Source organism: Euleptes europaea, chromosome 5 (genome assembly GCF_029931775.1).
Source record: "Euleptes europaea isolate rEulEur1 chromosome 5, rEulEur1.hap1, whole genome shotgun sequence".
Lineage (NCBI taxonomy): Eukaryota > Metazoa > Chordata > Lepidosauria > Squamata > Sphaerodactylidae > Euleptes > Euleptes europaea.
In genome coordinates, this window is record NC_079316.1 from 91600415 (window position 1) to 91627738 (window position 27324).

Consider the following 27324-nt stretch of genomic DNA (forward strand, 5'->3'; position numbering starts at 1 on the left):
TATTGGAAGCTGAATTGATCAAGACCTGCATATCTTTAGGGTAAGATACTTTTAAGGTCTCATAAATGCTCTCTTTTAATTATCTATTTAACAATGATGGGTGGTATAATTTTCTATCAATTTAAGTCAATGTTAAGAATGCAATAGCTATGCTTTAATAAAAGCTTAAAATGGAAGAAGGTTATCTAATACCTGAGTATTACCTATGTATAACAACCTTAACGAACCTAAAACATTCTTAAGGTGTACCTCCCGTCAGGAGTTAAATGATCTGCTTTGGAACACTAACGAGTCACCTACGGCTTCCTAAGTAATCCTACCACTGTTCTGAGCAGCCATTGCTGGGCTGCCTGGACCAGTGTGGCCTATCTCGGTATAAGACAGCTCCATATGTTCAAGGCTGCAATCTGGTAAACAGTTACTTGAGAATAAGCCACATTAGTACAAAATCAGGGGCAAAGGGGGGTGTTACGCTTTCTTGCTGAAAAGCTATCAGGACAAAAAAGAAAAAAAACCATCTGAAGTAGCTTTGAGGGACAGAACAGCACCAAGCTGAAAACAACCTAAAACTGGCTGCAGACCTACAGCCAGAACACTTTCAAAAGCACAGTGTGGAAGGTTCCTTTGCCTCAGAAAGGTAACTGTCAAGAAGACAGACTTCCTTCATAATGGCAACTGCTTTTGTGGAACATTTGCCATACGCTCCCTAGACAGCAAGGTGTGGTCAGTATATTTAATGCAAAAAGGCACTTCTGCCCCTAGCCAAAGGATGGTTTGATGTTTTACACATACCTCAGTCCTATTGCTTTCTAGAAGGCTGGCCACCTCTTCCACCATTATCTTACAAGCGTCACAAAGAGAGAAAGATTCCGCTTGACTCAGGCTATTCTGCATATCAAAGTTACAAAGAAGGAATTAGCATCTAACCAAGCACTTACACCCGGGAGAGACCTTCAAAAACTAAAACATGAAATGCAATACAACACTAGCCCAAGTATACCATCACACTGTAAAGTCTATATGGCAATAGACATTTAAACTGTTTAAATCAGACTTTAATACTCCACAAGTATCGAAATAAGCCTGTTTGTATTTAATTCCTATTTTACATTAAATACTTCAGCCCTTTAATATTGTGTTCCCATTTAGAGACAAACCATGTTGGTGCTAGGAGTGCCGGCGCACTTCAGTGCAGGCTGGGGGGGGGGGGGAGTCCCCAGGATTCTGTCTTCTGCAAATCTACATGGAGCTGCCATGGCAGAATAGCAGCATCAGGCATTCTGGGGGTCCAGGGACACCAACATGCAGATACCCAGCTCTACCCATTTCATTTAATCCTAAAGAGGCTGCACATTTGCTTAAGTAATGCCTGAATCAATTACAGGCTGGATGAGGGTGGGTTTCAACTGTTCAAAGAAGTGAGATTTAGCCTGTGCTGGATGGGGCTGTATTCTTCTCTGAAGGAACAGTTTTTAAGGGCTGCCTCTGAAAATTCTTGCAAGCTATAGCTCCAAGCGCCACTGCCCATCTGCCGACAGGAACAAGCTCCTTTGACCATGCGACCAGCTTCAGCTAGCTTAAAAATGGCTTCTGTTTTTTTTTTCTAGGATCAATTCGAAATGCTGGATTAATCTTTAAAGCCTTAAACTGGCTGTGGCATCTTAGTCCCAGTCATCACTTTCTGCATCTTACGCTCACCCATGCACCGAGGTCAGCCAGAGAGGCCATGCTCCACCACCAGCTAGAGCTTTGGCAAGTGGTTTGTCAATTAAAGACAGGGTATTCTTGGTAGTGACACCAAGATTTCAATATTCTCTCCCCAGGGATGTGCCTTTGACTTCATCTGTTACTTTGAAAGCAATAAAGTAAAGACTCTTTTTCAGCAAAATGCTTGACCAAGGCAATGACAGTTTTTGGCATTGTTCTGAGGGTTTTTGTTTGCTGGCGGTTTCTAATTACTTTATATTTATTCTGGTTGCTCAGAGGGCAATTAAGATTTTTTGTTGTATGGATGTATTACAGTTTTTATAAGTTTAAGAGTTTTACTGAAAACCCCTTCTTTTGTATGGACTCAGCCATGGGGAAAGTATGACTACCAAGCACAGTAAACAGAACTTGTATTATTGTGATCAATGAAGAGTGTTTACAACTGCCTGCCAGGAAAGGACATTTAATTGTCTTGCACCTGGCTCAGTTTTCTGAACAAAAACTCAGCTTTCATAATTTCCCCTTTTGTCTTTAAGCAGATAAGCTCTGTAGTGCAAAAGCTATACAGGGTATAAGGCCAAAGGCTTTGTATTAGACTCTTAAGGTACTATGGAGGACCTATATTTGCAAACAGACTAGGATCAAGAAAAGCTTCCCTTTGTGTACAGGTAGGGGAGGAAGAGAGGCAACTATTCAGCAGCAGGCCCTCTGGACTCAAAATATACTTCCTTGGTTTTTGGAAATTAATCAGCAGAAGATGTGATTTTTGCTATGTTGTGGCAGTCCCTTCTGACCTCCGGCAATATTATGTCGGGTGGTGTGGAACCAGCATAGACAAACAGCCACAATGGCAGAGGGATGGGGCAGGCACAGTAGCCCCTTCTGCAAACACAGCTCTACTAACAGAGGTGTGATGTTGCCACCCTCACCCTCCTGATTGCCTTCTATCAAACCCATGTGTTTGTCTACAACCATCCTGCAACCCCAAAGAACCCTTCTAGAGGTTGAAAGAGACTCGGGGCAGGGGGGAGAGAATAGTGAGCATTCTCCACCCACTAGTGCCTTCAGCTGATGAATTGTGGGATCCAAGTCTACTTGAGAGAATCATGTTAGAAGGAACACACCATGTCATTCTAATGGTATGACTATTAAACAGAAGATTTGAAGATTTGTTTGACTATTCAAACAAAGTTTGAAGTAAGCTAATTGTGCAATAATCCTACTCCATTCAGTGAAAAGGATCGCCCCACCACTTTCTATAGAAGTAATTGATCAAGGAGCTTCTAAGGGATAAAAGGAAGAAGTAAAACCATAAAAGATTACCTCACGCATACCAAATTATACACATTACTAGAAGACACATCTTACCTCAAGGGGTTCTACCTTTACTTCATGGATGGCTTTAGCTGGCACCAGTGTCTGGAGAGGCACAGACTTCAGAGAAGAACACAATCCAACCATGCCACATAAGGACTGTGGTGACTAGGGACACAGACAAAACAGGTACACATTATTCCTATGTGGGTAACAGGAAAGGAAGACCACTCAGCGTTGACCACCACGTTATGTAAGCGATGAGTCTTCAGAACTCCACCACCAAGGCTGTTCAGACTATGCTACTTGTGGCAACTCAAGCAAACATACAACAGAGTTCCCAAAAGCAACTGAATTGTGCAGTAAAAGCAGAAGTATAGCTTGACCTAGAACATATTTAGGCAAGCGATTTTAAAAGCTACATACTTCAGAACTGTGAACCAAAGGAGATATCATACCTGTCCATGCCTCATTACTTTCATTTAAAGGGGGTTACCGAACTTGTATTCCTAGCGACGTATTAAGAGTTTGAAAACGTTATAAAAAATACTGTTCACACTTTGTTTGGCCCCTTTAGCTGTGAAGACGTCTTCCAACCATTTATAAGCCGTGGTATCCAAAAACCCTTTTAAAGCGATGTTTTTTACAACATTTTCAAACTCTTAATACATTGCTGGGAATACAAAGTGCGGTAACCCCAACGTTTGTACAGTATTAAGTTAACAAGACTGAGTTAAGAACATAAGAAAAGCCCTGCTGGATCAGACCAAGGCCCATCAAGTCCAGCAGTCTGTTCACACAGTTCTCAGATTTCCAACTTTTAACACTTAATTAGGTTCACAGAGCATCTCATCTGAATCATAGCTGTGTGAAAGGGGGTGGAAGAGTTGACAGCCCTTTAAAGGAAAAGGGGTACCTTTCTTTTCCTTTAATGGGAACATATGGACTAGGAAATCCAGCTTGTTCTCTATGATGCCAAGGCAATGCTTATAGAAAACCAGTTACTTGCTGAAGCCCCAAGACCTATATTAATCATACAGCTGGATACTAAAGCCATGGGTGATCACAACTAGCGTGGAAGTTATAATATATACTGTACTCTTCAAGAACTACGTTATAACTCCCCAACCACTTAATGCTTTATGAAGATAATGAGCTTCACTCTTATCAGAAAGGCCCCACTTTTCTTGGTTTACACAGAAGCCTGGGAACTACCAATACACACGTATTTTTCGCTCCATAAGACGCATCTGACCATAAGATGCACCTAGTTTTTAGAGGAGGAAAACAAGAAAAAATATATTCTGAATCAAATAGTGTACTAAACTATTTAATAAGCTACCGGTATATTAGAATATTTCAACCATGTAAAGTGAACAGCAGTCAACAGTGGCATTAAGAACCATCATGCAAAGCCAGCTGGCTGACCTTGGGCTAGTCACAGCTCTCTTAGAGCTCTCTCAGCCCCACCTACCTCACAGGAGGGGAGGGGAAGGTGATTGTCAGCCGCTTTGATTCTGCCTTAAGTGGTAAAGAAAGTCGGCACAGACAAACCAACTCTTCCTCTTCATTACTGCCAGAACCAGAGAGAGCACCTTTTAACAGTGAAGTCAAAGGGCGAAAACACAGGGGAGGTTTTGCCTTGGGTTTGCAGCTCTCTAAATGCACATTTCCCCCAGCCAAATTCTCAAAACTCAAAAATAAGCCCCCATGCAGTTTTGAGAATTCAGATGGGGAAAATACTAATCTAGAGAGTGGCAAAGCCAAGGCAGCAAAACCTCCCGTGGTTTCGGCCCAAAGCCCAACATGTGGTGGCCCCAGAGAGCAGCCCCTTGGGAGCAGGCGCTGGCCTTCTGCGGCTTGTGGAACAACCCCTGCTTTGTGGAGCCCCCCCCCTTTACTCAGGCACAAGCTTGCGGGTGGGGGGGGGAGAGAGTGGCAGAAAGAGAGCAACCCTGCCGGCGCCCCCCTCCCCAGTTCTGTGTGGAGGGAGTTCAGACTTTCCAAGGGAGGGGTGGCAAAGAGTCGACTCAGCCGCTTGGATCGCAGGTGGCGGCGCTCTCCCCTCGCCCAGCAAGGAAAACGGTGGCGGGGTCTCTTCCGGGGGGGGGAGGCAGAAGGGCGACGGCAAAGCCCAGCCCCTGACCCTAACCCTCTGAGCAAAGCCCAGCCCCCCCCCGCCAAACGCAGTCTCCCTCAACGGATGGGAGGGAGGGCGTCCATCGGCTGGGAGTAGGAAGGTCCCGAGTTTGCAGGAGCGGAGGTCGCGCCTTTGCGCCCCATCCGTCGGGAGCGCCTCTTGCGCCAGCGCGCGGGTGGGGGAGCTGCGCAGGAGAACGTCCCAGAGGATCAGGCCCTCAAGGTTCCCTGCCTTCTTTGGAGACCGCCCGAGCCCTGCCCGGCTCGCTCCCGCGGCTGTCTGTCGGAGGGCCAGGGGAGGCGAGGCGCAGGTGCACAGGATCGGCGCAAAGCCTGTTTCCCCCCTCCTCCTCTTGCCCAAACGCCGGGACTTTTGGCGCAGACACGAGAGCCGTCCCAAAGGCGCCCTTAGCTGCTGCCTTGGCCTCCGAACGGGGGGGGGGGCTGCTGGCTTTCTGGGCAGGGGAGGGCGAAGGAAGAGGCGGCCGCCGGGCAGGGCCACGGGACTCTCCCGCGGACAGGCTGCTGCCGTGGCCTGATCCAAAGCCATTTGCTCCACTAGAGGCGTTTCCGCGATGCTCAATGTGAAAATCGCATTGAGTAATGCTTTCCTGTGGGCGGTTTGAATGAGCGCTCTGGGAGCTGACATCGGCAGGGGAGGAGAGGTCACCAGCGCCGAGGGAGCCCGCCACTGGATAAAGGTAAGTTAACACACACATTCACTCCATAAGACGCACAGACATTTCCCCTCACTTTTGAGGAGGAAAAAAGTGCGACTTATGGAGCGAAAAATACGGTACTTTATAGCAGGAGACCACCACAATCCAGCCAGGTACTAGAATGCAGTTTTGGCTTTCAGAGTCTTCAGAATTTGGGAAATTGTGTCAAAAGATATTCAAAAAGGAGCATAACCTATAATCTGAAGCAGTACTGAGCAGAACTTCTCTACTGCTCGCACTGTCCCGAGATATGTTATGCACACAGCTCTGATGAACTTCGTAGCACTTTTGCCGTTTTGAGTTTATAGGAGTGCTGCTGCAGGTTTTGCTCTTATAATGAATCTACTTCCCCTGCTTTGTTACAGTTAAACGATGGCCAGCTATCCTCAATTTCTACACTTGTTTGTAGTTTGTTCTTTGAAGGTGATATGCATCCCATGTGAAATTTTATGCTCAGCCTAATTATGCTTACTTTACTTTAAATATCATTAATATAAGTAGTACTAATAATCAATCATTTTAAAAGGAAGATTTACAACATCAGATGGACATTATGAATGAGATTACAGATATTTCTTGAAGACCATCTTTTTCAGGACTCTTGCTAGCATTCTCAAGTATGCACATTTTTGTTTCCTTTCTTGGGGAAAAAGCATTACTCAAGATACATCAAACCGAAAGTACCAAACGGTACGCAGACTCAAACAATTCTAAAAGCATGCTTCAGAAGGAGAGGATTCTGTAGTTTTAGCGTACGTTGCCAAAATATGCAACAACTTCCGACCAAGTTTTGTCACTCCAGTGTAACAGAAGTCAAACATGGATGTTTCCAGAAGTCCTTTGTGAAAGGAGCAACAATCTCTAAATGCTTCCCTTCTAGCCTAGCCCTGAAGGCACTTTTCAAAGCAGGCTTTCCCATTCTCCTGCTACAGTCAGAGGTCAAAACGTAGCATGCATTTTGCTTTCCATAGCATCATGCTTCATATGAGGTATGTAGCTCCAGTGTTTTAAGCAGCCTGCTAATAACTTTCTCATGCAAAAGCAAAGGGCATGCCAGAGGCAATAACTGCTTTCCCCTCCCACGTTGCTTCATGCACTGCCACCAGCACTCTAATGTAAAACTACAGCAATACTAAACACATGCAACAACCATGACAGACGCAAGGCCTTCAGGAAATTGTAGTCCATTTTTATAGTCTCAAATTACATCATGTGGGTGCAAAAAGCTCTGCTCACTAAGTGTTATCCATGGAGTTTTAAGTTCACCGCCTTTCTGGGGCACTTTAGAGTGCTGATATTTTTAAGTAGCCTTACAGGCTTAACTTTTAATTCCAAACTGCAGAACAGCCTCAGAGCAAAATTTCAGCAGGCTCTTAAATGAAAGTTCATCTTTGCAGTCCCCCCTCAATTCCTTGTATCTGTCAAAGCCGAACTCTGCCAAACCACACACAAACGTACGCACATACACACACACCTATGTTAGCCAGAAATTAAACTAGTTTTTCAGGTTAAAAAGAGCAAGGTTCTACAAGCAGGCTCTCACATACCTGTTCCTGCTGTTGACAGAATGGAGAAAAAGGAAGACAATAGTTAGAAATGGGAAACAAACCAATCACACCAAATGGTGCACAGGAGATTTCACAGCAGAAAGGAAGTCTTACTAGAGACCATGCTCACCAGGCATTCATTAATAAGAATGAACTGAACACTTAGCCAATCCAGACAGAATCTCAGAACACTCACAAAAATAGGAGAACCCAAACACCTCAATGCTATTCAATTTCTTCCTTCATATTTTGAAGTCTATTCTTGCTTCCATATACCTAGAGACAGCCTCTCAACTGGTGAGAGTGTCTTTTATTTAAGTGGCTATATAATAAGTCATCTGAGAGGGGGGAAGTATTGTATCAAAAAGTGATTCTTCTACAGAAGGTTTAGAATTTTAGCCCCTGGAGTAATTATTATTCAAATTAATGATATTAATTCTATATTATGTCACCCATATTAGTTCTGACAGTACCAACATTCGTGTAGTTTAATTAACCGAGACAGCTCTTCAAAACACAAGGTATAGTCATTAAAAATGTGTGCAATATTCATCTTACCATCTGCACAAATAACTGAATAGCCAGGTCTGAATACTGGGAGATGTAATCTTTGCACTATTGGAGGAGGAAAAAGGAAGATATGATAATTGGTAAATATTTCCACAGGCAACAGCAAATATCAAGCACAAGGTAACTCAAGCAGTTAGGTGGTCCACAAGAGACCTTGACCAGAGCTAGGGGGTCTGCCCCACAATAGCACCTGGCTCTAATACAGTCCACCTATCTGTTGGGGCAGAGTTCAGAACACTGTCCATCAGCGGACAGAGTAGTCGAGGGTTCCCCAAAACCTGTTGCTTTGTGAAGTGGCATGAGTGCAGCCTTCTGTACTAAATTCTTCTTCAACAGTTCAGTCCCAGGCAGGATTGACTGTCCTTGAATTTAAACAGGCTTAGGCTCCCGTCACGAAAAGGTTCAGGCTGCAGATTACCCAATTTCAGTGCTTGGGGTCAAGTATGCCCCCCCCCCACTTGTCTAGATTTTTTTATCTGGCACAGGCTTGTGCTGTACTACCAACACCCCTCTAGCCAGAGCAAAAACAAAGAACCATCCAGGGAAGGGCTGCCTTCTAAGGGTCGAAGAGCCACCCAGCTCATCTTTAACTGGCATCTTCACCTGTCCTAAGCAAGGTGAGACTCAGCGAGTCTAATGCACCTTAAATTGATTTTACTGTAAAAACTATGGAGTTTCTTGTACGGTATGGATTTTATGTATTTTCTTTTATACACTTTATCTTATGCCAATAAAGGCTACTTGACTTGACTCAGCAAGCCATCAGCAGCCTGGTGACTGAGAAGATCAGCACACCAGGAGGAGGTATGGAAGAGGCCAGGCCATTCTCAGCTGCCTTAGAAAAGAGCTCTGTAGCCAGTTACCACAAGCCTCTGCTGAAGGCAGCTGAGCTTCAGCCTGGCTCCCTGTGTACAGAGCAAGCGAAACCCATCTCCTGGAGCCTCTCCATCTCCAAAATGACCTGGAAAACGGGTAGCTAGGCTCAGAGACACCAATACCTTGCTGCCAGCTCTCCCAGCCAGACTGGCCAACTCCACGCTGGCCACAGGACAAGCAGGTAGAGCTCTCCCTTAGGAGGAGCTGGCTACATAACCACAGGCTAACGCTCTCCCCACCGGCCAGCAGCAGCTCCAGCTCAGAGCGCAACCTTATGCTGCTCATCTGTCGAACAGGCAGGGCAGTCTTGCCTTTGGTACTCCCATGCCTTGACGCACCAGCCCCCTTCCCTAGCTGACACACACCCTGTTTCCCACAGGCCAAAGGACCTACCCTGGGAGGGAAGGGGGCAGCTCAGCTTTATCCCTTTCAAGACCCAGCTTCGCCTGCACTGCTGGGGTGGAGGGAGGGCCTGGCTCCTGGCCAATGGTTCCTCCAGACTCTGGCCTAAGACTCACTCTGGAGATGGGGAGCATCAGGTTCCTTAGGCACTATGGGTATGTTTGGGGGGTGATAACACTGCCTTTACCTGAGGTGTTGGGTGTTCTCACTTGTTCCTCTGGGAAACTTTTGGTGTGTCTGAGAACAGGGATGCAGCAGTAAGTTCCAAGGGTGTGTGGGGGGGGGGCATGATGCATGACATGGTTCCACTGGCCTCACTGTTACCCACAGTTACCTGACTCACGATTATGTGTGTCTCTGTACAACTTCAAAAGTAAATCTGGTAGTTCCGAAATGCCAGTTGTGAAATATAAGGCTTTTCGTGGGGCAAAGCGGGACAGCTTAGTCACCATCAAAAGAGGGGCATGAGATTCAGTGCTGCGGTTCGCCATTAGATGAATCAGCTGGGGGACCCTCAGGCTCACATGCTTCCCCTTCAAGCTTAGAGATAACACAACCTGCCTTGTTTTATCCAAGCTGCAAGCAATAGCCTGCTCTTGGCTACAAACTAGGGCAGCTGTAGCTTATTTGTTGTGTGACTTGTGCCAGAGATGTTCCATCTTCACAAGGACCTTAGAAAGACAACTTAGTCTAAGTGGTGGAACAGTAAAACTATCCTCGGCCTTCCACAGAGCAAGCTATCTGTTACTGTCCCACTTTCCACACTGACACATCAATTGAATCTGTCTGTCACCAGTCCATTACCTGATCAACCATGGAAGGCTCCAAGTGTTCACATTCGTCTAGCGCATGCTGAATCAGCAGGTGCACAAAGGTTGAATTGCTCTTCACCGCTTCCTGAACATCAGTTATCAGCTGAACACAGTCTTTACATACATTCCCATTTCCCTGTAACAAGAAGCAAACCCACTGAATCTTAACACAGAACCACCGCAGTGCCTGCTTTGAGCAAAGCTTTATATTGCATATTCAAATGTTCGAGATCAAACACTCTGACTAGAAAAATTGTGTTTCGTGGCACTAACTCATCCTATGCAATGTCGGAACTCTGGGTATATTTTATATAAATTTCTATTCCCTTTTTTTTTTGCTCCAGCATAGAATTTGCTTGGGTTCATTCTCATGAAATTGCTACTGGCATATAACCTGGTATCAAGATCAGACATTACATTCTCACCCGAGGCTCTTCTTTGGGCTTGTCCTGGGGATACAGAAGAAGCGGCACATTAGCTATGAAGGGAGATGCCAGTTCAGAGAAGTCTAGTTCAGGAATCTTGTTTGACTGAAGCTGCTTCTGCAGTTTCACTGATGCCAGGTGCTTCTGAAGAGACTGGCACAACGTGAGCGCACTGCACACGACTCCCGGCTTATCCTGAAAAATGAAAGACGGCATTATAATTTCCTCTGTCTTTACCTACTTTCTATGCCAATGCAGAAAAAGCCAGCCAAGTACTCCCCAGGAACTGAGCCTAGTCACAGCTGACTTCTGGCGACCCCTGGTGGGGTTTTCAAGGCAAGAGACAATGGTGATTTGCCATTGCCTGCCTCCGCCTCACGGCCCTGGTATTCCTTGGAGGTCTCCCATCCAAATACTGGCTTGACCCTGCTTAGCTTCTGAGATCAGACGAGATTATGCTAGTCTGGGCTATCCAGGTCAGGGCAAAACAGTCCAGCCAAGCAAAAATATGAATGCTATGCGTGTCTAATTTTTTTCCTCAAAGCAGAATGGCTTCAGTTTTTTGTAGTCTACTTACAAGCTCCCCCTTAATCATGTCCAGAATGTTCGGCAGGTACGAATCCACCATCTCCTTACATTCAGATACTAGGCCTTGGTCAGGAAGAAACTCACAGACCTTACTCATGTAATCACTGATTTCTTCCTATGACATAAGATATGCATATTAGTACAAACTCTTCCAGAACAAATTAGTACAAACTCTTCCAGAACAAACTGGCCTACCTTTCATACTCAGAAAGAAATCTTCACTGACAACTGATAGACACCCATCAAGTAAGTATACCAGAAGTGGGGTTTCACCCAAGCTGTTTTAACTTCAGAAAGTTTAGTGAGGACCAACGCTGGGATAGGGCAGGATAATAATGATAATAATAATAATACCCTATAGTGCCCTTTGGTGTGGTGTGATTTGTATAATAGCCCCAGAAAGAGCCAGTCTTCACCTATCAACAGATATGGAAGATAATGCCTTTTTGATGGTCACCCATCTTTACATTCTCACATATCTATTATACAATAGGAAGCTTAAGCTAAGAGGCACTATAGGGTAAGATTTGTGGTCTTAAACCATCCACCCCAAAACTCAGGGTACTTCAAAGTTAGGATATCACAAGCCAGGGATCCACATGGACGTGCAGGGGGCATCTCATTTCCCCTTCCACCACTTCAGTCTCTCTCCTTTTCCTGCTTCCTTCTCTCCTTCCTACCCACCTGCTGACCTACCTTTACCTGCCCCCATCTTCAGCTTTCACTTCCCACCTGCCTCTTACCAGGGAAACTATGGCCTACTTGCATAGTGCTGGCCCTGGACCAGACCCAGTTGCACAGTGGGGGGGGGGGCGAAGAGAGGGGGGAGGGGGCATGTTTGTTTTTTACCATAAAGTTACATCTGACTTATGGCGACCTCTGGTGGGGTTTTCAAGGCAAGAGACATTCTGAGGTGATCTGCCATTACTTGCCTCTGCGCCATGCCCCTGGTATTCTTTGGAGGTCTACCATCCAAATACTTGCCAGGGTCGACCTGATTTAGCTTCTGACAGCTGATGAAATTAGGCAAATCTGGCATATCCAGGTCAGGGAGATGCTACACATATTGTCAGTAAATTCTGCTTCAAAGAGCATGTGTTAGTATGTAGTAAAACTCTAGGTTTTGTTGTACTGTAGTTTCTCTTTATCAAAATAAACAAGGTGCACTTCAAGAAAAAAAAGACCATTATTACCTCTGAGTCATTATTCTTTAAGAATTTCCCAACCACGGTTACAACTTCTTTGCACAATTCACAAGGTATGGTTTCCTGAAGAAAGAAAACCCACCATTTTAGCACAATAGAGAGGATATGTAAACATCACCACCTCTATAGTGTTCTCTTCATTATGATTTCAGCCAATTTTGTTTTTCCCTGCTCTTCAAGAAAAAAAGGTACAATAATTAACCGCAGCAGGATATATGTTCCCTTGTACAGGAGAGCAAAAGCAGTGTTCCAGGGTTTGTTTGTATTTTAAACAGTGTAGAAAGGCAGAACCATAAGTACACAGAGGACTGGTCAACTGAGTTTGTTTTTTAAAAGACTGTTTAGCTTACAAGGCTGAAAGTGAAAGATGGAGCAGGTCTTAGGGGACTGCACATTTTTGCTCACTAGCAAGGAAGAGTATAACAGGAACTAAAAAGCAAGACAAGTTGACTTTAGGCCATACTTTTGCTGCCCCTTGTGTTGCTTCCAACCAGAGGACCAACTAGTGAAGTGCTGAAGTCATCGTGTCACATCCACATGACTCTGGCTTGTCCATAAATGGATTTTTCTTACGGCTCTGGGCCTGCAAGCCTCTCCTCCACCTGTCTGTACAGGGAGCAAACTTTCTTTCTTTTGGTGGAATGAAAACCATACCTTCCCCAAAGCAAGAAGTTGATCAAGCTTTCCTCCTTGGTGCAGGACAGGTTTCAGGAAAGCCCGGGAGGCACTGCCTGTCTGCCAGGAATATTCAATTATAAGCCACTGCTTCCACCAAGGAACGGCAAATGGCTTGGAACCTTCCAACATTTACGCTTCACCCTTGCCTAGTAGCAGCAGCTTTTCTGATTGGCCCTGTCCCAGTGGCAGCCATTTTGTGGCTATTCTCACGACTTCCTCTCAGAATTCCAAAAGTGCCCAAAGGTTCAACAACGTAGTGGGCCCCTGAAATCAGTCTTGTATGTATTATTTATGTTGTGACAAGTTATGACTGCTAAACAATAGAGACATGTACTTTCATTTTCACACAGGACTGCTTTATCTAGCAACTACCAGCTCTTGCTTTCCAGAATCCTCTGGGTACTTATTCCTCAAGTCACTCACCAAGCTTAGCGTACATGTGTAAAAAGGCCAAGTCGCAGTAGCTCTTCACCTTCCATGCGAACAACATGTGACTGCATGAGCTACGGTTCTGAATATGCTCTTTCAACATTTGCCAGCTTCACTTACCACTGTAGGCTTGCTCCAGACATTCTGCTGGCAGTGCTTAACAGCATTACAATGTGATGCTGTTTTTAAGTTCTCACACCATACTTCAGGGCCTCGTGCGCAATCTTTCTGAAATACGACGGGATTTGCCAAAGCTGTGGGAATTTTTAAAAATGCTCAGATTACTCATTTGAAACAGTCTTGTGCTATATAATTTAAAACTCATCCTTAATTCATGATGAATAACATTTGGACTATAATGCATCTTAAATAGAAAACTATTTAAACTATCTTTAGATCGATTTTCCCCTTTAAAAACATTTTTTAAAATCCATTTTTTTTATTTTAAAAAATTGTTGATTTTTATCTACCTTGGTTTGCCATTTGGCAAGAATAGCTGCTGCACTCAAATAAAGATGGTTAAACTGTGGCTTGTTACCAAGACATCACTACGGCAGCAACCAAACATCACTATGGCAGCAACCAAACTAGGGACAGTTACTGGATTTTGTTTTGCCCAAAGGCAGTGCGACCAATCCAAGAATCAATGAAACCAAGGAAAGGTTAGAGAAAAGGAGCTGGTTTATATCAGACTTTTATAGGTCAATAATTGTTCTCTAGAACTAGGTTCAAGTCTAGTAGCCGTCATGGAGACCAACAGGATTTTCGGGGTCTAAGGTTTTAAGAGTCAAAGCTCCCTTTATCAGAAAGCCCCATGCCTACTGACAAAGGGAGCGAAAGCTCATGCCCCAGAAATCTCGTTGGCCTCTGTGGTGCAACCAGACCCGGGTCTAGCTGTTCTACTGCATACTAGCAAAGCTACCCTCTGAAATTGTATTCTTGTACTGCTAAGAAGAAGGAAGGCACAACAAACAAAGAAGTTTTTAAAAAGCATGTTTCTCACCACCTCTAAGATCTGAATTTGGAAAACCTCTATGTTTGGGAGAACAATGTTTATTAAATACTCAGAATGATATGGGAAGCTGTCAAAGCAATGTTTCAAGTTACTAGTTTCAGCCAGTTCATACTGCTGCAGATCTTCTGTGACTCTAGAGCAGTGGTTCCCAACCTTTTTTTGACCAGGGACCACTAGGACTTTTTTGTTCGGTGCAGGGACCCCAAGGTTCAAAATAAAAATTCCGGGAATTTGAAAATAAACTTTAATCATAACTGTTAGTTAAACATTAAACTTAGAATTATATTTGAATATATATATTTTTATAATAGAGAACTTTTAATTGAAAATATTAATTTATTAGGGGTTTATAACTTTGTTTCGCGGACCTTAATTTAGTTCTCGCGGACCCCTGGGGGTCCATGGATCCCTGGTTGGGAACCAGTGCTCTAGAGGGAGTAGTTAGTGGTGCTACCACAGGTACCGTGACTGAATTACTAAACTAGCAATAATCTTAATATCTGATGCTAGAAAAGTACTTCAATTTATCAGAATTCAGAACATTACCTCATACCATATCCTATAGTTCACTAGGATGCTCATGCCAAATACAACAGCTGCAGAACTAGCCACTTGCAGACAGGATTAGAATTCCTAGATGTTGTATATTTTCATTTAAGTGGCATTTTTGTAAATTCTTATTACATTAGCCACCTTGAACACTCAGTGGAGGAGAAAAGCAGAAAGAACACTGAATTAAATGCGTTCAAATCCAAATCCTGCCCCAAGCCTTGCTGGTTAGCATGGGGTCAGTCACACTCAGCCCTCCTACCTCACAGGGTTGTTGTAAAAACCCCTATCTCCTGGAAGGAAGGGCAAGATTAAGAATAAATAGCCCTCAACCAACCATACCTCAACAACCATCCAGCCCTTTATCTGAGCATTTATGTTCATTGCCCATTCCATCTTAGTGCTCCCATCCCCACAATGTGGCCCTGTGCAGTAGGCAAATGCAGCTTTAAACTTGGGAGGAGGCTTCAAGTCTTCACAAGAGAGCAGTAAGCACATCTCCAGCTTTTCAATAACCAAACCGCGTTTCTCAACTTGATCCTTAAAACAGAAATTTTTGTCATAGCTACAAGCACCCATAGGCTGAAGACTGCTTCAAATCTTTCAAATTTTCTGAATCTCAAAGCAAAAGGAAGTTGTGATAGATTTTCTGAACACTCAAGCTGTGGACACAGAAAACCTGGATCTCTTCCCTTACCTTTTACAGCTAGGCCTACATGTGTAAAAATTCTAGATATTCTGAAGCCATGAGGAGAAAAAATATTGTTCTGGGAAAATACAGTGTGGGAAATCTGAAATACATGCAATGCTTACTTTCCTATCTATATAAACCCATTTTGCTGCTTTAATATAGTATGCATCGTTTATAACTTAGTTAATAATATGAATTGTTTATATCTTAGCACATAAAATTTTACTCACCAGCATATTTATGGAATAAACATATAAATGCCTCTGTTTTCTATAAGAAAGATTGAAAACACACCCAGTACTAAAGCAAGAGAGCTTCAAACTGCTGCACCCTGTAGAACATTTCACTCACTCCAACATTTAAAAACACATACTTTATAGGAATTTTAAGAGCTACAAAAAAATCACAAATTTTTCCACCAGAAAAAAAATAAGAACTGTTTTTCCTAATTTATCCTTTTTTCCCCTGAGCCTTCACATCTGGATGAACTTTTATAGGCAAAATCAAACCCAATCTTGATTGCATGCAAAGATGAAATTCTAACTTGGAGAGTCAAGACACTAACGCAGAGGCTGGAATAATCTGTTTCATTGTACTGAAAGACTGTCTTTGCAATCTCTCTGCTTCTGAAAAGCTGCTTCATACCCCAGAAAAAGTAAAATGCAGGTAAGCCAGGAGTTCTGGGATTTTAGGTACAGTAACCTCTGTAAATTAAGCTTGCCACCTGACCAATGAAGTAAGTCTAACAAGCAAACAAGTGGAAGTACTTGCAAATCAAATGCTCCATAATTCACAACAAAAGGTAGGCCACAGACTTCAATCCCTTCTGCTTCAAACCTTTGACCAGTTAAAATAGGTACTCAGGCAATTTACAGTTGGATTAGGATGCTAGTATGGATAAAGACACATGGGACCTAAACACTCCTGAAGCTAAGAACAGAGATGAATTGGAATGGGGTTCAGAAAAGGGCAACAAAGATGGCTGGGGATCTGGAAAACAAGCCCTACGAAGAACAGCTGAAGGAACTAGGCATGCTAAGTCCGGAGAAGAAATGAGGTGAAGACACGATCCTCACTTCAAATACCTGAAGGGCTGTCACATGGAAGGTAGCAAAAAGTTGTTGTTTGCCACTTCATACAGCAGAGGAAGAGTTGGTTTTTAATACCCTGCTTTACTCTACCTTAAGGAGTCTCAAAGCAGGATAAAATCACGATCCCTTCCTCTCCCCACAACAAGCACCTTGCGAAGTAGGTGGGGCTGAACTAAACCAAATGGATGTCATTTATAGGAAGATACTTCTCTATTGAACATTATAAGTTTTCTAATGGCAAAAGCAATTCAAACAATACAGCCAATTACTGAGCGGGGAACCTCTTCTCTCACTAGAAGTCCAATGCTCTAATGCTGGATTTCCTGCATTGAGCCAGGGCTTAGATAGCCCAAGCGTCTGCAACCTATGGCTCTTTTAAAAATAAAAAGAAACATATGGGGGGGTAGGTGGAATGCTATAATAATCAGTATATGAAAGGAATGTCAGGCTAAATGGCTGCTTAGAGGTGCTTTACAGAATGGGAAATGATAAAGCAGATTAGATGCCAGTAATCTAAATGCAAACCATGTACAGATTTATGCCTGTGCGTGGAAACAATCACGCAGGGTGCTCCTGGTATTTATTGAGACCCTTGATATGCACCACTTTTTAACTAAGGTCTCACACACATCTCCAGGACCAGATGGGTTGCCTATAGAAGGGTATAAAACCTTTGCAGATTTCTTAATTCCAAAACTTTATCAATTGCATAATGACATTTGAGTCTGGCTCACTGCCATTACATGACACCTATATCACAGTCATTCCTCAACCCTGCAAAGACCACACTCAGTGTGCAAATTTTCAGCCTATTTCTTCGATGAATGTGGATGCTAAGATATTAACTGCTATTCTTGCTAACAGACTCCAAAAGGTTGTTACGACTTTGGTATATGTAGATCAGGTAGGATTTATATGAGGTAGGCAAGGCTCTGATGACATCAGGATGGTCACTAATTTGATTGCTTTAAATGGTAGGAGATCTGATCCAAGTTGCTATTCTTTCACTTTATGCTGAAAAGGCTTTTGACAAAAAATACTGAAATTTATCTTTGCTACATTGACTAAATTCGGTTTTCCTCACTAGTTTCTGAAGTGGATTACAATTCTCTCTCCATCTCCCAGATCCAGGGTGCTGACTAACGGAATATTTTCCATACCATTCTCTCTTGAGAGAGGTACTAGACAGGGTTGCCCTCTTTCTCTTCTTATAAAATAACAATATACATGGCTTTATACATAACTCTTTGGAATTTAAAACTATTCTTTATGCAGATGACCTTTTATTATTTATTTCAGAACCTCAGCCTTCCATTCCTCCTTTAATGGATACGATTAATAAGTTTGGAGACTAATTAATCCAGCAAAATCTGAGCTGACACCACTGGGAGAAAAAATCATGGATGGTATTTGCCTGTGGTGCTCCGATGTCATTACTTATCTTGGAATATTATGTACATGATCATGCTTTCCTTTCTATACACCTTGTAGATATATTCATAATATTAATACATTGTTTTGGAAATTCATGTGGGGTTCCTCACCACCTTGGATTTCTTTAAAGAGGATGAACTTTCCTTTTAAAGAAGAAGGATTTGGTTTCCTTGATCTTAGTTTTATCATCAGGCATACTTGTTAATTTGTACTAATTATTGTGATCACTCCTTGCAGTTGGATTATCCATTTTAGGCTCTTTTGGAGACCTCTTGTCTGGTGCCCCTCTCTAAGTGGAATGCATTAGGCTCGAAGACCAAGAAAATTTATTGTATATGGCCGTTGGCTGTCACAAATAACTAAAACATAGTAAAACATTAAACAGTCATTAGGCTCTACTTAAGCTAGAGTAGATTGAATTCCTCTTGCAATTTCTGCAACTAGAGAACAATGGTGTATAATGGCATGATAATATCAATCTGATCCATTTTCACATGCTAAACATACATTATGGGCCAATCCAGATCTAAACATTGGGAAGAAATCTTTTTACAGAAGGCTTGGATTGATAGAGGGATCAATTGATTATCTTCTCTCTCCATGGATCTTAAATTGAGACATATTCAGCAAAAAAAATATGTTTAAGATATACTGGACACCACAGCGATTCCTTAGCATTTTTAGCAAAGGATTGAGTTGTCTAATTGATGGCATAGTAATTCACCAGTCGCGTCCCTTAAACATATGCATTGGGCATGTTTAGTTATTTGGTGTTTCTGAGAAGTTATTACTAATATCAATTTTGAACTAGACTGTTCACTGATTTTTGAGGATGTCTACGTACTTTTAAACTATTTGCCTGTCTCTTGGAGGTTAACCAATGGTCAATGAAAATGGACCCTCCATGCTCTTACTACAGCTAAAAGACTCATATTACAAAGATAAAGATAAAAGCCCACCACTGGTAAATCAATGGATTGAGGATCTTAGAATTCTATCAATATCTGAATGCATGGCATATAGAGGGCAGTTGCACATGGACTTATTTTTAGATATTTGGAACCAATTTATAAAAACTAATGTGTACATCTATCATTACATTTTTGTCTTTTCTTTATGTATATCTTTTTAAAATTATTTTAAAAAGGGGAAAAACAAATATAAAAGATAAATAAACAAAGACAGCAATTACAAATACACCTGACACATCTCACTCAGCTTGACAAGTTTTGCCTCTGCCAAGTTCAGGGAGACCAAATGGAGCTTGTTATGTATAGTAAGAATTTAGGGTGCAGCTTTTAACAGAAGCCAAATAACTTTGCTTATGGTTTCTGCAGGTGCAAAATCATATACATTAAAACATAACTGAAAGCTAGGTATTTAAATATGTATATATATAAACTGTCAGCCATCTTCTTGATAAAATATTTACTTAATCCACAACAGTTGGATGATTTGGCAGAGCCTCAAAGAGTAGAAAGCCAGACGTATCTTGTAGAAGTCAAATTTACTGCAGTGAAGGCACACACACCCTAACCTGGATAGCCCAGGCTAGCCTGATCTAGTAAGGAATACCAGGGTCACGATGCTTACGAAGGCAATGGCAAACCACCTCTGAAAAAAGGCACACATACCATCAACACAAAAATGGTCCCCGGAAATAAAGAGCAAATACACCTTTGTGCCTTACATTTGCTTTATTACTAAATGTGTCTTATTTGAACACATATCTTACAGAATGGAATATATTAAAATAACCATCCCAAGTCAGTATGATGCATTACAGCTTTTGCAGGTCAGAGTCACATGACTTGAGTCAGCCATCTCTCTTCTCACACAGGATATAAACAAGACAGAATGTGGTGTCAACCCCCCCCCTCCATTTTCTGTCTCTAGGTGCAAATTATGAAGCACCAGAGAATGCTTCATAGTTTCAGAATGGTCTACTTGTAACTCAGCCTGGGTTATCTTCACCCAACACAGAGCCTGGATAAAACAATCTTCCATAGCATTTACCTCATTCCAACCCAGGCTGCAGCGTGTGCATGAAGAGAGCCACAAAACAGAGCTAGGGACAGATAACAGGAGTCCCAAAATTTGCAGAAAAATCCTATATAGGGGATTGAAAACCCAAAATAACAGAAACAATTCATTTATACTCCACCATTCTCCTCAATGGGGACTCAAAGCAATTTACATCACTTTCCTCTCCTCAATTTTATCCTCACAACTCCTCTTAGAGCAGGTTGATAAGAGTGACTGGCCCAAGATCACCTAACAAGCTTCCATGGCACAGTGGGAATTCAAACCAGGATCTCCCAGATCACAGTCTGACACTAACCATTCCAGTGCACTGGCTCTCTGCCAATGCCTGTAGCTTTAAGACAAGAATATCCACTAAGTTCTCAATTGCCATTTCGGAGCTTGGTAGGCAGCCACAGCAATATTGCTAAGCCTTGATTTCTGTAAAGGAAAGGCATTGGAGGGGAAGCATGGGTTGACCTCTTCTATGACCTGAAGGCCAGAACAGCCCTGTTCTGTCCTTCTCCCCGATCATGCCCCCGATGGAAGATTCACTCAGGACAAGTGCAACAGTGACCACTGGGGACTCACTAGACGCACAGCTTGCCTCAGTGCTGGAGGCCACCATACAACTTAGCTTAGCTTTTCCCAAGGACAGACAGCTATGGGGAGGGAAGGAGGGGAAGCCGAAGATAGGGAAGCAGATAAAAGGTACAGTAAGTAGGAAGAAATGAAAGAAGCAGGAAAGGGGGAGAGTATAAGGAGACTTTGCAAGATCTGAGCAAGGCTGTCAAAGATAGGACATTTTGGAGGACTTTCATTCATAGGGTTGCCGTGAGTCGGAAGCGACTTGACGGCACTTAACACACATAAGGAGACTGCCATGGAAGGGAAAGAGACTATAACGGGGACAAAATACACAGAAAATGAGATGCCCCCTCAAGTACTTACTGGTCCCTTCCTTGTATTTCTATACTATCAAATGTTACTGCTTCTGCTCTAGAACTACCTGCATCTACAGTCCTTACTTGGGTGATTCCACATAACCTTTGGAGTCAACCCAGAACCTTCATAGCAAAGGACTCTCGTGAGGAAGAAAATGGATTTCAGACACATCTTTTATAATAGAACATACACTATATAGTGATTCACAAGAGAGTGGGCCTTTGCTATTACTCACAAGCTTACCAGAGTCCCTGAAAAGCAGCATCTCAGTTAACCAAAATCCATATGGATCTGAGCCTATTTTTTAAGCCAGTTCTTATCAGTGCCTGCTTATATGTAAACTTATCTTTACACGATTTGAAGGCAGCAGAGAAATTCATTCCTTAACCAGGAGCTTTCAGTACTGGCTCCAATATTCAATTAAATTGATTCTTTTTAAGCAGGAATAAAATTATGAGAAATTTGGAATATGTTTGGCTACCAGTTACAGATTAGATTTGTTGAGGTCTTGACAATCATGGCTAACCTTGTATTTGGTTAGATACTACAACACCTTTTGTCATAGCTTTGATAAAGTTACACAGAACAGTGCTTACGATTAGGTTTTATGGTAGCAACAAGCAGAAAAAAAATTGGATCCTAAATTGTTTGGGGTGGCTTCTAGAGACAAAGAATATTAATAAAGACCTGTGTTAAGACATAGTTGTGCTGTAGGCAGTTGCCAAAACAGCCAGTCACTGCACATAAGAAACTGGACAACAGTCCCTCTCAAAGGGCCACTGGCAGATGACTACAACAAAAATCCATCCTGCCTATTGTCCCCCAAACGATCACAAACTTCCTTCTGAACCAACCCCACCAACACTTTGTTTTCCTAACAGGCTGACACACAAGACAATTTTTCAGACCAGGACGTTTTTTGGAGGGCCTTTCATAACATATGTAACTAGCTTTACGCATCCTTGATCTTTCTCTCTTCTCATATCTTACAAATGTACAAGTTTTGCATCTTTAACATTTGGTACAATGCAAACCTTCAGTGCCTAGTATTTATTAACAAGTTGCTGCAGGGCAGAAAGTTATTGGTTGTTTATGCATGGACGTTTTACCTGAGGTTCATTGCTCGCTGGACTCACACTTTCCTGTTGGGAATCTATGCACCAGCAGTCTCCAAGCTCAAATCAAGTCCCCATCCCTTTAAATGCTGCTTTGTAATTGGCTTACTTTGTAGATCTTACAGTGACAGAAAATCCCCCACACACAAACCCAATGGCTGCATAAAAAAGCATTTTAAGAACAAAAAACTGAGCAATCTGAAAGGGGGGGGGGGGAGAGAAATCCAAGCCTTGGTTTTAAAAAGCCTTTCTTCGGATCAGAAAGAGCTCTGAGGAAGCAGGAAGTATTTGAATTCCTGCCTCTTTACACACTGCTTTGTAACTGGCTGTGAGAGAAACCCAGCTTGCTTGTCCCGCACTTTGCCTTAAAGCATGGGGATTTCACCCAGGATGAGCTCAGGAGAGAGGGAAGAATCGGGTTAACAGAGGAACGGGAAGTCTCAGGATTTGTGAGGGCTGGCAGAAAGGTCATCAATAATGGTTGGACAACTCATGCATAATTCCAAGGAACAGCTGAGACAGACCAGACAGACTGGGGGCAAACATGAGTAAAAGAACCCATGCATAAATGAACTTATTGTTAACCTAAATTCTGCTCAACTGAGATGCTAGCATTCCCCAAATAAGCAAGATCCAGAGCATATGCTATAATTAAAAATTCTGCTTTCTGAAACAGGCATAGACAACCTCCAGCACACATGCCAAAGGCACTACACCAGCCCATTTTGCTTGGCACTCAGGGCCATATCTGTACCCAAGAAACTGAAGCACTCACACAACTTCTGGGGCAAGCAGTGCAAAAGGTGGTATTGGAACATCCCAAGTTTGTGATCTCCCAGATTTGCACAGCTACTCCAAAGTGAGTCCCAGAGACGGTGGCACTGCTGGCACCTGGCGTGCTCCAAGCACAACCCTAATCTCTTCCCATTGTTGTTGTTTTGTCTGCCAACATGCTGCCATCTTAACAGGCAGACCATTAATTTTTCTCAGCACTTGGGCCTAAAAAAAGGTCACTTTACTCTGAACCAGAACTTTCAACATTGGCTTAATAAAGGGCTGTAATGACTTTGTCATAAGAAATTGGATGTTACTATTACAATGCGGCCATAAATACTAGAGAATCTCCAAAGGCTATGCTATGACAAGACTTTTCAGATACTTTCCCCATTCATGCTTTCAGCATAGAGACGGTAATTCTGCAAGTTGAAAACTCATCTGTAGGATATTAACAAATGCCTGGATTCCTAAGGCAGTTTAATTAATACAAAAGCATCTGGATATTTAAGCCAGAAGAATTCAGAAGCAAGTCAAGCCTTCGACAATATTTTCAAGTCATTGTTGTTTATTCTACAGACATTTGCACAACCTACTAACATCCCAAATTGCTAGTTATTACGTTCCTACTTGGGCCTGAGTTCACCACACAGCTTAAAGAAAATATGACATTCGCTTTTTAGTGAAATGATTATTCCAGTCCTTCCAACTAGCCATAAGTGTCTCAGGGAGGACAGAAACAGTATAAAACTACTGTATAAAGAAATGGTTGCATCTGAAGTGTAGAATTGCATCCCAACAGGAAAGATTTTGCAAACTAGAACAGAGTTCCTTACATCCCCCAGAAATTGGCAGTGCAAGAATACAGGAACAGATACAGTAACAAAAACAGTTGTGAGCTAGTAGCTTAAGCAAATCTGGTTGCAATAAAAGGGTATAGGTGCCAGACAATGCTACTGCTCTGCAGTGACACTTCACTTAAATGTCTTTTGCATCTACTTCCCAGTAGTACTGGAGACACCAGTAGGCACCACCATTCAGAGAAAGCCTTTCATGCACACACTTTGATGCACTGACTAAACACTTATTTGTACTACATGGCAAGGAAGAGAGGTCAAAGTTTGTATATCTATTAGCAGGAGAGCTGAAATTAACGGCTCATTAGATACCCTCCAGTCCTGTGATTCTGTACATCTGCCAAATTCAAAGGGTGCGTTAAAACAAAGAACCTCAGATTCACAGAGGGCAGCCAATGACAGCAGATTTAGCTGAAACCATGATTCCCAGGCAAAAAGACTGCACGCCACTGAACACGAAATGCTAGAATGAGCAAGGTAGAAAGATGGCCATCGTCTTCGTGCCCCTGTCTAAGGCCTGTTTAAAAAAAAAAAGAGGGAGACAGACACCTGGACCTCATTCTAACACAGCAAAATAAGGATCGAAATCTGCAAACGGATTAGAAACTGTGGACACGCTTTCCGACCAGACCACCAATGGCGTCAAATCCCCTTCTCTTAAGAAGCAAATTCACAGTGGGTAGCCGTGTTACGTCTGTCTGCAGTAGTAGAAAAGGGCAAGAGTCCAGTAGCACCTTAAAGACTAACAAAAATATTTTGTGGTAGGGTACGAGCTTTTATATTTTTTTTAGTCTTTAATATTTTTGTTAGTCTTTAAGGTGCTACTGGACTCTTGCCCTTTTCTACTTCTTAAGAAGCAGGAAGCAAAAAGGGGAGGCGGGGGGGCAGCCTGGCTACACCCCGTGGCTAGTAAATAAAGATGCTGCCAAGGCCGCCGCCGGAGCTCACACGGGAATGACTTGCGTTTTCCCCCACCGCCACCCCTTTTGAGATGCGCAGGGGGGGGGGGGAGAGACTAGGGCCACTTATGCATGGGGAGTTTTGCCTCGGATTTGCCGCTCTCTGGACGCACAGTTTCCCCATCCGAATTCTCAAAACTCCAAAATAAGCCCCTATGCAGAGTTTTGAGAATTCTCTTTTTTAAAAAATAATTTTTTTTATTATTTTTCCATTTAATATATCAACAGAAAAAAATATAATAGTAATAATAGAAAGAAAAACAATATTTCTAATTTACCCAGCAATATTTCTAATTTACCAATCAAATGACTTCCCCCCTCTCCCATCTAACATTAAATTGTGTAGACTTTTGCTAACGGAACTAATCCCAATGTTATTTTAATTAACCTGCTCTTATCGTATCAAACATTATTAAAACAATACCTATTTTAAAAATTTAGACGAATAAGGGATTAGATCACAGAGTATCCTTTAAAGGGTCCCGTTAAAAAATAATTTTCACAGTACATTCTCCATACCTCCCATTCCCCCCAAAAATTGCTTATTATCACTCTGATTTATCAATGCTGTAAGCTTTGCCATCTCGGTCAGTTCCAGCATCTTTTTTTTAATCCATTTCCATTTATTTACTAGCTCCTTCGACCAAAGGTCTTGAGCTTAACCATAACAATAATACATAATACAACACCAAATAATCAATTTAACCATAACACATAATACAACACCAAATAATCAATTTAACCATAACCATAATACATAATACAACACCAAATAATCAATTTAACCATAACAATGATACATAACACACCACCAAATAATCAATTTACAACACCCAACGTATAAATCATCTTTTTTTTTTAATCCAGTCTTTTGAGTTTTGAGAATTCAGATGGGGAAACTGTACGTCCACAGAGCAGCAAACCCGAGGCAAAACTCCCCCCCCCCATATGCGTAAGTGGTTTAGGCCAAGTCTCCCTCACGGCAGTTGAACGAGAACCTTCCACGCGCCGGGGAGGGGGAGGGCCGCCGAACCGCCGCCGAACCTCCCCCGCTCTCCCTCCCCCCCCCAGGCCACTGAGGGCCTCTCCCGCTCCGTCTCCCCGCCGAAACATCCGGGAGCCTCCTGCGCAGGAACCCAAACCGCAGCCTAGGCCTGCGGGCACGGTGGGAAGGAGCGACCCGCCTCACCTGCAGCCAAACAGCCGAGGAGGAAGCAAGCGAACCGCGCCATGACCCTGCTTCTCTCTCTCTCTGGCTGCGCCGTCTGCAATGCGGGAACGTCAGCTGACCCGCCCGCCTATATAACAAGCCCCACAGACAAACACGCGCTTGTGCGCGTGCGCAGTGGCGGGGCCGGCGGAGGAGCGCGGCCGCCCCGCCCCTTCCCCCCAAAAACCGTTGCTGTTGCGCAAGCGCCGAAGTTAAGACCTTCTCCCTCCCTCCCTCCCCCGCAGCCTGTCTTTCTTCGCGCATGCGTGCCGCTTCCGCCGACACGCCCTATTCCTGGCTGGGTCGGCTGACGCTGATTCATCTTGCGAAAGGGGGTCGGGGAGAACAGTTTGTGATTGATGGAGATGGGTTTGGGAGAAAGCCTGCAGCCCGAACCTATTGCTCAAAGTGGGTTGTTTTTTTTTTGGTACAGATCTAAGGTCTTGTTTCTACTGTGCTGAACGAATAAGTAGAAAAGGGCAAGAGTCCAGTAGCACCTTAAAGTAGCACCTTAGTAGAAAAGGGCACGAGTCCAGTAGCACCTTAAAGTAGCACCTTAGTAGAAAAGGGCACGAGTCCAGTAGCACCTTAAAGACTAACAAAAATATTTTCTGTGAATTAAAAATATTTTCTGGTAGGGTATGAGCTTTCATGAGCCGCAGCTCACTTCTTCAGATCTGAATCTGAATCTAGTTATGCGACCCCCGAGCAGGAAAGAAAATACCAAGACCACGGTTACACAACCCGGATAACCTACAAGAACCAAAGAAGATGAAGATTAAATGATTCTCTATTATTACAAGATGATTTCATACAGAAATGTAAATGAGATTTGATGTGATATTAATACTAAAACATTCCATTTCCAACCCTTTTCTACTACTGCAGACAAACACGGCTACCCACTGTGAATTATGAACGAATAAGGTTTCCTTTTTCAAATTCTTCAGAAGTGTTTCCTTTCCTTTTATCCCTTAGAAGCTCCTTGATCAATTGATCTTGAGCAGCATATATCTAGTGTTGGAGGGATATAAGGACTGAAACAAATCTTGCCACTGACAATGTAGCCTTGGGGTCCCGTCGCTTAGTAAAAAAGGCATTATGTCAGTCACAGAGGCATTGGATTTGTATATTAAAAGGGGGGAAATATAGTGCGATTGAAGTTCCTCGTAAAAGCGGCATGGGCTAATGTGTCAATAGAGCCAGAAGAGCAAGGGCAGATCCTGTCTGAGTATGGTATATTCAGAATTC

At 42.9% G+C, this 27324-nt stretch overlaps 1 protein-coding gene across 1 annotated transcript in view; it reads right to left on the reverse strand.

Moving 5' to 3' along the window:
- The window catches only part of LOC130478365 (prosaposin-like), a 31745-nt gene extending 5650 nt beyond the window's left edge, over positions 1–26095 (reverse strand). The window contains exons 1-9 of the mRNA XM_056850512.1: positions 26053–26095; positions 13532–13665; positions 12293–12367; positions 11089–11214; positions 10512–10706; positions 10079–10222; positions 7985–8041; positions 3076–3189; positions 793–888 (exon numbers count right to left, since the gene is read on the reverse strand). Of these exons, the coding sequence (XP_056706490.1) occupies positions 793–888; positions 3076–3189; positions 7985–8041; positions 10079–10222; positions 10512–10706; positions 11089–11214; positions 12293–12367; positions 13532–13665; positions 26053–26095 (984 nt within the window). The remainder of the gene's footprint in view (positions 1–792; positions 889–3075; positions 3190–7984; positions 8042–10078; positions 10223–10511; positions 10707–11088; positions 11215–12292; positions 12368–13531; positions 13666–26052) is intronic.
- Positions 26096–27324: the final 1229 nt, after the last annotated feature.